The 12,307-nt window shown below is 49.5% G+C and overlaps 1 protein-coding gene across 1 annotated transcript in view; it reads left to right on the top strand.

Moving 5' to 3' along the window:
• Positions 1-12,307, top strand: part of LOC135213568 (adenylate cyclase type 2-like) — a gene marked incomplete in the record, with an annotated part of 801,033 nt that overhangs the window by 715,024 nt on the left and 73,702 nt on the right. The window contains 2 exon segments of the mRNA XM_064247559.1: positions 869-1,012; positions 1,748-1,916. Of these exon segments, the coding sequence (XP_064103629.1) occupies positions 869-1,012; positions 1,748-1,916 (313 nt within the window).

Below are 12,307 nucleotides of genomic sequence, written 5' to 3'. Positions count from 1 at the left end.
ATATATGTATATATATTATATATATATATATATATATATAAATAATGTGTATGTGTTCGTACATATCCATATACTGTATTTGGCAATGTTTCTGTCACTGATAAACGCCACATCATCCATCAGTGTAAAGTATACTTTTATTGATGTGTATTTAATTTTAGTGTTAATGGAAAATGTCTTCATACGGACATTTCACAACGGCCATGACTTCCTAAAACGACGTTTTCCATATAAAATTGCCATTTTATTACTATTATTATTATTATTGTTTTTAATCTGTGCTTCCTTATACAGCGGTAATACATTAAAATGATGTATGTGCAATGATTTAACACTAGCAGCTCCATGTGGTCTTGGAATAGTTTATTGGACATGAAGGAATGAACAAGACATGTTCTTTTGGTTCTAAAAACAGTTTGTATAAAGAAATGTATATTACCACATATTATATAGGCCTATAGTGCAAGATCTTGGTTCTCGTAACCATATTGTCGTGTTAAGTAGTAGTACATTTCGACATTTGTGTTGTAAATTTAATACGTACGTGTTCTGAATGTCGTGAAGCACTATCCGTGTATATGAATTAATATTAACCTGTCCGTTTTCCGTTTTGTTTTTTCTCTTCTCAAGTAACGTGTATCTTACTTGCAAAAGCAGTTACTCTTTTTGATAACTGGTTTACTTTTTTCTTGACCATATATTAATCTTTAATGAGAAAAATATTTATCGCTGATTTCGATATCATTGCTCCGACAATAAAAACAGACCCAGTTGTTTTTGTAATGATTCAGTAAAAAGAAAAAAAAAATGCTAGTTTGATCGTTGAATGGAACCCCCCACCCTTCCTCAACAGTCTCTTGCTTTCCAGGTCTTGGTACAGTGGCTGGTGGGGTTGTGGGAAAGAGGTGGAGTACAGGAGGAGAGAACATGACACCCACCACCTGGCCTTAGCCATCGCTTGTTCCTTGGCTGCTGTCATCATTCTACTGGTGATCATTGCAATTCCAGTAGAGTAAGTAACAACGTGTTGTTTGCTCTATTTCAGGCAAGATAATGTTAGGATCTTGTTTTTCAAGAGGTTCAGATTTTTATTTTGTAAGACTGGGCAGAAAATAATATGAGAAATTCTGTGTTCAGCAGCATCTGCATCCTCTTTTCGAAGGAATTTCCAAGTTTATATAATGTGTGAAAATCAAGGTCCATTTAAGGTAAAAGTGCACAAGAGTTGTGCACGCTATTTCTTGTGGTCTCGAATAAAGATCATAGACATATTTCACCATCCTAACCAAAATGAACCAATAACTTCGAGCGCTGTACCCCAATGTGACCTTGTGTATCGTAGAACGACCTGGGCACAACTACTATTTAGCAGCTTTACCTATTGTAGTCCCATAAGCCAATAAAGCCTATGTTTGTGTTTATTTGTAACAAAATTAAGGAAAGACTATTGTTATTAAATATTTTCATGCATACTGTGCATGGCATCAACGTTTACTATTTGAGACTGTGCTTATTTTCACAGTTAGGTGATCAAAGTTTTGGACAAGTGAGTTATATTAGGCTAGAGTTAAAATAGTGGGATAAAGTACTGTATTATTAAAGTATGTAAATGTGCTAAGAGAGGAAAGGATAGTCATCATTTAAATCTAAGGCATCCTTTTAAAAATCTTAAAATTGTATTAAAATGATTGTACTACAATTTGTAGAATATAGCTTCCTGTGGCTTAACCAGGATCCTTGATTACAGCTGTTGGTGGCTCTGGTTGATTTTATTCATCTGTACAAGTGTGGTTGTGACTGTGGCTGCGTATGGCTGGTTCTGTGGGAGGTCTGTAGTCACAAAGAAATGGTCAGCAAGAATAGTGACCTCCGCTTTGGTGATAACTGCTGCTGCCCTGTTGGCTCTGTCTTGGCTGGTAAGGAACTGCATTTATTGGTTAAAAGAATGAAATGGGTTGTGCTGCCCAAGTCAGTGCAAAAAATGTTAGGGCTAAGTGTTCCCCATTATGATGAGCAAAGAAAATCCCAACTCTTCAGTAACAGTTTAAGTAGGAAAGCAGAGCATATAACTGAAAAAAAGATTGGTTGATGTTAATTTGCCCTAGAGTATATAGCATCAGAAAGAAAGAGATGTTCACAAACTTTCATTCAAGAAGCAGATGTATCAGTATGCCAGGATACTTCAGTCTGTAATTGCCAATGATTTTAAATTCTTTTTAGGATATTGCAGCTCTTAACTCGTAGGTTGGTCATGTTATGACAATATTTTTGCTGCATGTTTGTCTCGGCATAAAATAAGTCTATTAACAGGTTGGGCAACACCAAAACCTAAACCAATCCAGACCTGAAGAAGAGAGATGGAAAGAACTGACTTTGAGAAGTTTCAAAATTTAACAACCTGGTCTATCATGTTTCGTGGAGTGGGGTTAGGCCACTATTTTGTCTTGCTTTCTGCTACCCTGGACTAGAAAAGTCTATATATGGTTTCTTACCTCATTGTTTTATCAGATAAATGATACCCGATTCATTGGGCCATTTGGAATTTTGTCAGGTTGAAATTTTAAACGACCACAGAGATAGTTTGTTTATTCTAATATTTCTGCTGCCTCCAAGAGAGTTATAGCATGTCAACATCATTAGTATTTTTGCTTCATTTCATTGTTATCAGCACCACCTTACTACTTTTGATGTAAAGCTAATGTAAAGGAATTTATCAAAGAGTTTAACGTTATCACCTTAGGGATGACTTGTAGGAAGTTTAAGGTTAATGAGCCAATTCATTATACAGTACCGTATTCTATTGTATACGTATTTGATTTATCCCAATAAGTTTATCATCACGGCTTTTACTGGTGGTAAAATTAATAATAAATGTTAATTGTTCCGATACGTAATACAAACCATCGGTCCTTTAACAATAGGAAGTAGCTAGCGGCAGCTGGTAACGGTTGTAAGCTTCGAACAAGGGGAGAACGTAGTTACCTGCTTGTCCGACAGTCGTGCGCCGCGTGACTGGGAGGTAAACAAATCACTTTTGCTTTCGGCCGCGGGTGTGAAGGACGTGTTCGTCATCACTCTCTGCCCGCTTCATCGTCGTATGCTTTGTTTTATTGTGTTTTCTACTAATAGATTTGTTGACTTGAAAATGAAACTGTAAGTACACTGCTTTCATTTTCATTACTTAATTGTGAACCAACATGGAGCTATCGCCGTAGATGCGGCGATTTCCTCTCTTCATGAATTGAACCCTTGAATTATGTCTCGGTGCCGAGGGCGGGCGCGCTCGCGCCGAGTCATGTATTTTGGGCGAAAGTGTGTAATTGAAAAATGTAAGTACTCTTTTCATTATATTTTTGCCCTGTGCGTTCGTTGCCGAGAGCGTGATGCGCTCGGCACGAGCCGCTTATTTTGTATGATAGAATGCAATGAAAGTGGATTCGCAATTGCAGTAGGATTCGCAATTGCAGTATTCTTTCATTTTCATTTATTTATTTGCATCAATTTTAATTTGGATCAATTTCCGCTCTTACCCGGGAATTGATCCTTACAATTTATTTTCTGTGAAAGTGAAATCGCAAGTGCAGTATTCTGTTTCATTTTCATATATATTTTATGATAGCATCATATTATTATGGATCAAGTTTCCGCTCTTACCCGGGAATTGATCTTTTCCCCTTTAAGTTCTATGAAGTGAATCGCAAGTGCAGTATTCTGTTTCATTTTCATATTACTTTTCACTGCTGTGCGGGGGTAGGAGAAGCGAAGGTCTGCCAGGAAGTCGTCGGAAAGCTCTCCCGCGACTCCCTTGGTATCTGATTCCTCGTCTTCTTTCCTGCCCCCCACTCAGCTTCCTCGTTGTATTTTGTTTTGGGGTCTTCCTTGCGTTCGGGGTGGGGCATGTCTTCCCCCCGTGCATGAGGGAACCCCTCTTACTAATCTATCTATGCTACCGCAGGTGCTACATCCGTGGGAGACGACCTTGGACAGGTATGGACCACTGCGGCGGCAGGGCGTGCCTAGCATCCACGGGCTGCTGTAGCGTCTAGCGAGGTCTGGGGCGGTCTCCACTACTACCTCCACGGCCGCTTATGCTGCTCCCCCCCGCCTGGTCTACACTCCCCATGCTGTGTCGGTGACGCCGTCTGCCGCTACTAGGGCCGGTCGCCGCCGTACCGAGGGGGGGTATGCCGCCGCCGCCTGTGTTCTTCGTGTTGCCTGCCCCAGACTTCCGCTGTTCCAGCAGCTCGCCCCTGGACCGGCCGCCAGTAACCAGGTTCCCGCTGGCTGCCGATGATTCTACGAGACGATGGCTGGGCCTGCCGTACCTGCCGCTGATGTGGTTCCCGCTGCTGGCTTGGCTGTCCCTTCTGGGTCTACCGCTGCCGCTGTTCCTGAGCTGGTTGCTGTACCTGTCGCTCCTCGTTCCTGTGCCTGTCCATGCTGGTCCTGCCCACCGTGTATCTTCCCCAGTCCCAGGTCCTTCCGGACAGGTGCAGTCGGGCCGTGTTACTTTGGCAATAGCCCCGGCTCCGGCCTGGATGGAGGACCTGACGACTGTCCTGTGTGAGCTGACGAGGAAGAGGAAGAATTAGAGAAATGTGTCTGCTGCTGCCTCTTCCCCTTCGACTTCTAAGGCCTATAAGCCGAAGAAGAAGAAGGCTGCCTCCCCCCCTAAGAAGTCTCCTTCGGGAACTTCTAAGGGCCCGTCCCACCCCGGTGGGACGGGGGGTCCTTCTGCTGGTCCTCCTGCTCCTTCGGAAGCGGGGCCCGTCTTCCCTTCCGCAAGGAAGAGATAGACGGGGACCAGAGGAGTACCGGTTAGCGCTGGTACTTCCTCGCCTGGTGCTAGCGGCGATGCCGCTACGCCAGGTTCCGGCTCGGTCTCTCGTTTGCGAGAGATCCCGAGTGTACGCTCTCCCTCGGGAGACCGTGCAGCCAAGTTTCGGCGCCAGAGTTCGCTCGGCGCCAAGACGCGGCACGGAGCAGAAGGCTGGTGAGAGCCGCTCAGGTGACTCTCGCCAGGCCAGCGGCCGCTCTTGCAGCGACCAGCTGGTAACCCAGGTTTCCCCCCCCTAAGAAGGCTCCTTCGGGAACTTCTAAGGGCTCGTTCCACTCCTGTGGGACAGGGGGGTTCTTCTGCCGGTCCTCCTGCTCTTTCGGGAACAGGGCCCGTCTCCCCTTCCGCAAGGAAGAAGAAGACAGGGACCAGAGGCGTACCGACTACCACCGGTACTTCCTCGCCTGGTGTTTGCGGCGCTGCCGCTACGCCAGGTTCCGGCTCGGTCTCGTTCGCGAGAACTTCCGAGTATACGATCTCCCGCGGGAGAGCGTATAGCCAAATTTTGGCGCCAGAGTTCGCTCGGCACCAAGTACGTGGCACGGAGCAGAAGCTGGTGAGAGCCGCTCATGTGACTCTCTCCAGACCAGCGGCCGCTCTCGCAGCGACCAGCTGGTAACCCTGGTAGACGTGACTGTCTGACCAGCCACGAGCTGAGGCTGGGAAGAGGTTCCCCCCTCCCGATCGTTGGTGCCAGCCTCGGCTGGTACCAGCGGTATGACGCGCCGCGAGGACACGCACCGGTCTCACCGCGACAGTGGTCTCTGCAGGTCTCCTGACTGCCGCTCCCACAGGGACCGGGCGGATAGGGGGACCAGCAGCAGCTCCTCTGCACACGAGATCAGGGCCGCTGTTCTCGGTCCAGCCACCGTTTCCCTGGGAAACGGCTCGACTAGGCCTGCAAGTTGGCGATCGCCTGCAGCCCTCCAAGCCCGCTGGTTCTGCCAGCGAGCGAAAGAGGAGCGTCATGTCTTCCTCTCCCGTGCCTGCAACTTCCTCGGTTTGCACCAGGAAGAGCGAGGTACAGCGGGGTGATCGTGAGGGGCATACCCCGCACGATCCCGTCACGACGCCGTAAGTACCAGGTACGATCTTCGGACCGACCAGGACGTACGCGCAAGTGGCAGGAGGAATCCGAGAGGGGTCTATCGCAGTTTCCTCCTCCTTAAGGGGGAGGTTCTCGGAATGCTCTTGTTCGAGAGGCTTGACGTCCTACTCTGCAAGATGCTATGACTTCCGAGATCCAGAAACTTTGTCGAGGTTATGGCGCTGATTCGTCAGCGCAACGACCTCGGTGAAGGATGGCTGCTCCCACCAACAGAGCCCACGTCTCGACTCGAGTCGTTTTGGGGCCTGAGAGGGAACCCAAACCGACGGTGGGTCTGCTGCGATCGGAGCTTGCCGATTCTGTCTTGAACCAGAGTCTTTCGTCTCCGGACAGGAAGGCTCTCTCAGTTCTGGCCAGTCGAACAAGCTACTTCCACCTCCTCTACTGCGACGGCGTCGTTTCTATGTGTCTTCGGACATCGTATTTAAATACTCCTTCGGTCCTCCTGAGAGGTTTCGACCTCGACGAGGACTGCAATGAGTCGGAGGACGGTATCGGCTCTCTCCTGTCAGGTGTCGATCAGCCCCACCCAGACGACGTTCACAGTGGCGGCAGACCCTTACCTACCGTGAGAGTTCGTAACCCTCCTCGGGAAAAAACGTTTTTTCTCCTGACGATACGTTTTCCCAGACTCTGAGAGGCCATGGCTGCTCCTACTCTTCTCCAACTGCTAGTTCCACTGGGAAGGCAAGCAGGTATCCAATTCTTCCCCCATTCCCTCTTTCCTTACGGCTACGAGGGAAATGGGAGGGATCCTACAGAGATTTCTCTGTAGGATCCCACGTTGGGGACTGCGCTACCGGGGGACCTTCGGGTCCTACCTGACGTAAGTCCCAGTCATTGAGGAGGGATCCTGCCCCATCCTCGATTTCTACGGGAATCGAGAGGACCACCAGCCGATATCGTTTGACGAATTCGGTGGGGGTTTCGCAGACTGCTTAGAATTCTACGGAATTTCTAGCGCATTTAGAGTGTTCGAGTTTTTTACGATCTCCAAACACTTAGGCGAGACCACGGTCCAAAGTGAGCGAGACGAGAATCCCCGTAATTGTTACACGATAATCGGGAACCTCACCTATGCTCGAATTCCTGGAATGTCTAGCATTAGGAAGGAAAATGCTGCTGAAGAAGAGTATCTCACAGTAGGCGACCAACCTGGAATAGAGAAGAACGGACGGGAACATCCAGTTTGGCTTGAACTATCGTCTTTGGTATTCTGTTCACCATTGAAGCTTTCCTTCGAGGAAGACTTCTTCACTCTCTTTGATAGAGATGGAAGGTGGTCGATCTCCAATCCTTATTTTGTTTTCTTGAAGGAAAAGAATTTAGGATGGAGATCGTTGTTCAGAATCCTACAATATACTACGTATATTAACCTCGCGACATGATTCTGCTAGGCAGTTGAATTGTCCGAGGGGTAGGCGCACATCCTAGTTACTCTACGGTTTGCGACTTAGACGAGGAGTATTCTAATTGAACTGCAACTCGGGGTTGCCTGCAACCTCCCAGGAGTTTCCAGTTTCAATTTTATATACTTATGGTTTTGTCACGACAACACCATTTCAACTTTTATATTTACCGAAATTCATTTCGCCTAAATATAATTGCTCGAGCATATCTTTTATGCTCGGTGGTTCTAGCCGAACGCATTCCTTCGTGGAATAATGGATTACCTGGCAACTCTGGATGACGAGTCAGCGAGAGCTCAGGCTCAGCTACTGCGTATTGAACTGCCTGATAGCAGCTCAGTATCAGCTGGGCCTCCGAGATGCACGGTCAGTTATGTCTCTCTCTCCCCTGCTTTGATTGACTACCGAACCGTATCTCTGCCCAACAATCATGGACTTAGGTCTCTGATTAACGGGGATTCTCGCAATAATGAAGGACCATCTACTGCTGTGACGCTCGATTCCATCGCCTTCGACATTGCGAGAATTTTCAACAGAGATATCTCTTGGACTCTTTCATCTTTCTGTTTACCGCACGGTAACAGAAGTCTGTACTAGTCTCCCGCTGCATCGCACTGCGATAATGCGAATGATTTTGCAGACATCTGAGTTTGTCTTCAAAATATCTCGTATTCGTAGGTGTACAATTGTTCATTGTTCACCCCGAATTAACAGATGTGTCAGAAGACATCGCCTACTCTCCGACCTGACAGCTCTACTTCCAAATGTTCAGCCCATGAGAAGCAGTTCTTCAGGCGGCTCTCCCCTGTGTTTTCATTACTGAAGAACGCCCCGCTTTCATTGCAACTACGACTTCTCACCGGACAGCAATGAAATAGCGGTTAGCGTTTTCAGTCATTTGTAAGCACAGGTTAGGAATCTTGAGAATCCTTCTCTCGATTCGTCTGTGAAGACGTAGGTTGCATTCAATGTCTACCTTCGTCTTCAACGGCACATAGTGTTGTTTCTCCTTAGCTGAGATGCAACAACTATGAGAATGTCTTGCCTTCAGGGACCTCGGTCTCTAGAAGGCAACTGACTTTCGCCTGTTGGGCACATGCCTTAAGAGAATCATCACCTCGCCGTCCGGCATTGGTGACAAACAAATACATTATTTGTTTGGTCTCTCGGCATAGCCCTTTTAAAGGCGAAGGTCACGTGACTTACTCGGATGCTTGGACAACTTGCCTCCTACCGAACGCAGTCAGTCGGCAGCTGTCAGAGCGCCCGAGTCAGTTACGAACTACGCTGTTGACTTAGTTCGGTTGTTACAGAGCAATCATTACTTCGTCTTAATAGCTTGTCACAGTACCCATACCATCGACACCCACCATGGAGTGTCGGTGTCCTATCCACTACCGAGAACTTCGCTGCATGGGGATAGGAGGATGCGAGAGACTTCGTGGCAAACGGACAGACCAGTATGGGTACTGGACATCACCGAAGTCGAGAAGAGGGATAGGTCATGCGACTATTCCCTTCTTTTCCTCTGAGGAAACTGCATGACTTCTCCTGCGAAGTCAAGCATCCAGGGGATGGGGATCCATGACGCTCGATTTCGTACCGAACTTCGTAGCGAAGACTCGGAACCCTTCGGTCCCTAACGATTGGTTCGAGTCGTTCACAATCCCCTCCCTAATGGACTTCACTGCCTTCGATGCGAAGAAGATTCTGCTTTGTCCGCAAGAACTTCTCCGTGGCGCAGGTACTGAAGGCAGGGGTCTGGTCCAACCAGACCACATGCACCTCCTTCTACCTTCGGGATATTGCCCACAGGTCCTTGGATCTTTTTCCTTGGGACCCGTGGTGGCTGCTCAACACGTTGTGTAGCGAACCCAGACCCTCGCAGGCTGAACAGCATCGAGTCCTGGTGTGACCGTAAGAATGGATGAGTGAATGAGAGTGTGACTGGCTCCTCTTCCCATCTTTTTCTTCCCCTCTATCTGTGGGTAGAGGGACACGGTCGTCACCCTGCTGGATAAGGACGAGATGCATGTGAGCTACTCAACAGAGCCCCATCCTATCCCTTTCACTAGGGATAGGAGCGTATATCCACCACTTCCTCCAACAAGGGGGAGGAAGTGGATGACAGCTTGAGACAACCCATACTTTATGTTGCCTCTTGCAAACAGGAACAAGTTCTTGCTTGCTGGTACGAAGAGATACGCTTGCCCCCTCTCTTTAGTACTCGGCCCAGAGGTCTGATCATTGATCCTGCGGTTGCACACCCCGATCAATCGGACAGAGGCTTGGATCCTCCCTCGCTCTTACGACCAGGGAGGCATTCCAGGGATGGACGAACACCAGTCTGTTCATCAAAAGACTCAGATTCCTCCCACCAAGAAGTGAGTCTTCCTATTGTTAAAGGACCGATGGTTTGTATTACGTATCGGAACAAATGACAATTTGTCGAAAATTGCATTTTTCCTAACTATACAAACTGAGGTCCTTTACATATAGTCCCATCCTCATGCCACCCCTCACTCTGTGTATTTTGCATGGGCCAAAAGCAAAAGTGATTTGTTTACCTCCCAGTCACGCGGCGCGCGACTGTCGGACAAGCAGTTAACTACAGTTCTCCCCTCCCCTTGTTCGAAGCTTACAACCGTTCCAGCTGCCGCTAGCTACTTCCTATTGTTAAAGGACCTCAGGTTTGTATAGTTAGGAAAAATGCAATTTGCGACAAATTGTCATTTTATACTAAACATTTTTCTAGGCCTTTCATTACTTTTAAGTAGAACTTTTTTTTTTTTTTAAGTACCTCATAGGCCACTGTATTATTTGTATTTCTTGATAAGCTGGTGATAGAGATCCCTATAAGAGAGAATAAAAAGTTGTTCCGATACGTATACAAACCCTCGGTCCTTCAACAATAGGAAGGTACTTAGCGGCAGCTGAACCGGTCGTAAGCTTCGAACAAGGGGGTTCGGTGGTTAACTACTTGTCCGGCATTTGGTGGTCAGCCCGACTGCGAGGAGAGGAGTCACTTTGCTTTCGGCCGTGTTGTTGGTTAGACGTGTTGCTCGCCTCTCTGCCTGCCTCTCGTCGTATGCTTTGTTTTCTTCACTGCGTGAAGGCTTTTCTCTTTCCTTCTTACTGTGTGTGTATGTGCAAGGCTAGACGTAAGTACGTGTCTGTTTTGTATATTCAATACAGTGAATTTTGTGAATTGCAATGGAATCTCGAGAGCCGGAGAGACCCCCTCGCCCCCCCAATCATCCGCAGATTGTGCCCTGGTGTGGAAGGCCGTAAGTGTGGGGCCTTTCGGTCTTCTGTAGAGGTTGATCCTCACGAACTTTGTACTCGGTGTCGAGGGCGAGAATGCTCTTGCACCGAGCCATGTGATATATGTGTTGTTTGGTCGGAGGAGCAGTGGGAGCGCTATGGGGGGGAGGAAGAAGCTGCGTAAGCCGGCCAAGGAGTCATCGGAGGGTTCTCCTGTTACTCCTTTGGTTACGGACAAGTCTTCTTTTCTCCCTCCATCGCAGCTCCCTTGTATGGCTCCTTCCCCTTCCGGGGGGGGGGGGGGGGGGGGGGGTGGGGGGGGGGGGGAGGGGGGGGGGGGGGGGGGGGTTATCCCGCTCCTTCTCCTCTCTCGATCAGTCGAGCGTGGAGGATGGGGGCTAGGTACCCTGATGTCCAGTTGTATTCGGGATCGTCTGTTCGCTCAGGGTGGGATTTGTCCCTGCCCGGGCGAGGAGAGACCCCCCCTCTTACTAACCCGACTGTTTCCTTCCTCAGACTTGCTTGCCACGGAGGACGATCTCGGCTGGGCCTGGTACTCGCTGGGGCTCCAAGGGACACCAAGTGTGCAGGGGCTGCTTAGTCATCTAGCGAGAGGGACCATGCCGGTAACTCGCGGCCCGACCACCACAACAACCGCGACGGTGTCCACGCCTGGTTATGCTGCTCCGCCTCACCTGGTGTATACCCAGCACGTAGCCATGGTTACCCCACAGCTGCTGTTCAGGCGCTGCTGCCGAAGGTGAAGAGGTTTGCCTTGTCACCGCCGCCTGGGTTTGCCGCTCTTGCTCCAGCCCCTGACTTCCGGTGTCCCAAGAGCTCTCCCCTGGACCTGCCTCCAGTACAGAGGATGCCACTGGTTCCTGCCCCGCCTCCTGTTCCTGAGTTTCCTGCCGCTCCAGTTCCAGTACCAGTTCCTGCCCGTGGTGTTGCTGCTCCCACCCCAGGTCCTCCCGGACAGGTGCAGTTGGGCCCCGTTGCTTCGGCAACTCCCCGGCTCCGTCCTGGATGGAAGACCTGACGGTGGTCCTTGAGGAAGCTGACGAAGAAGAAGAAGAAGAGGAGGAGGAAGGTGTCGTCGTCGTCTTCATCGTCCTCTGCCGCCGCTTCCCCTTCATCTTCTAAGGCCCCACAGCCGAAGAAGAAGGTAGCCTCCTCCCCCCCTAAGAAGGCTCGTCCTGAGACTTCTAAGGGTCCGTCCCACTCCGGTGGGATGGTTGGGACTTCCTCCTGTTCCTTCGGGAACGGGGACCGTCTCTCCTTCCGCAAGGAAGAAGAAGACGGGGACTGGAAGAGCGCCGGCTAACACCGGTACCACCTCGCCTGGCGGGTACAGTCTCGGCCTCTCGCTTGCGAGAGGTACCGAGTGTACGGTCACCTGCGGGTGACCGTGCAGCCAAGACCCAGGCATCCAAGTCCACTCGATGCCAGGATCCAGGCACGGAGCGGAAGACTGGCGGGAGTCGCCCAGGCAACTCCCACCAGACCAGCGATCGCTCTCGCGGCGATCCGCCGGTACCCAGGGTTGACGCGACGGCCCCAGACTGGCCGTGGGCTGAGGCGAGGAAGCGGTTGCCTGGACCAGCCTCGGCTGGTCCAAGCGGCGTGACACTCCGTGAGGACAGACCTCGCTCCCACCGCGACAGCGGACTCTGCCGATCCCCTGATCAC

The sequence above is a fragment of the Macrobrachium nipponense genome, chromosome 19, assembly GCF_015104395.2.
Source record: "Macrobrachium nipponense isolate FS-2020 chromosome 19, ASM1510439v2, whole genome shotgun sequence".
Taxonomy (NCBI): domain Eukaryota; kingdom Metazoa; phylum Arthropoda; class Malacostraca; order Decapoda; family Palaemonidae; genus Macrobrachium; species Macrobrachium nipponense.
This window is presented reverse-complemented; position numbering and strand designations above follow the sequence as displayed.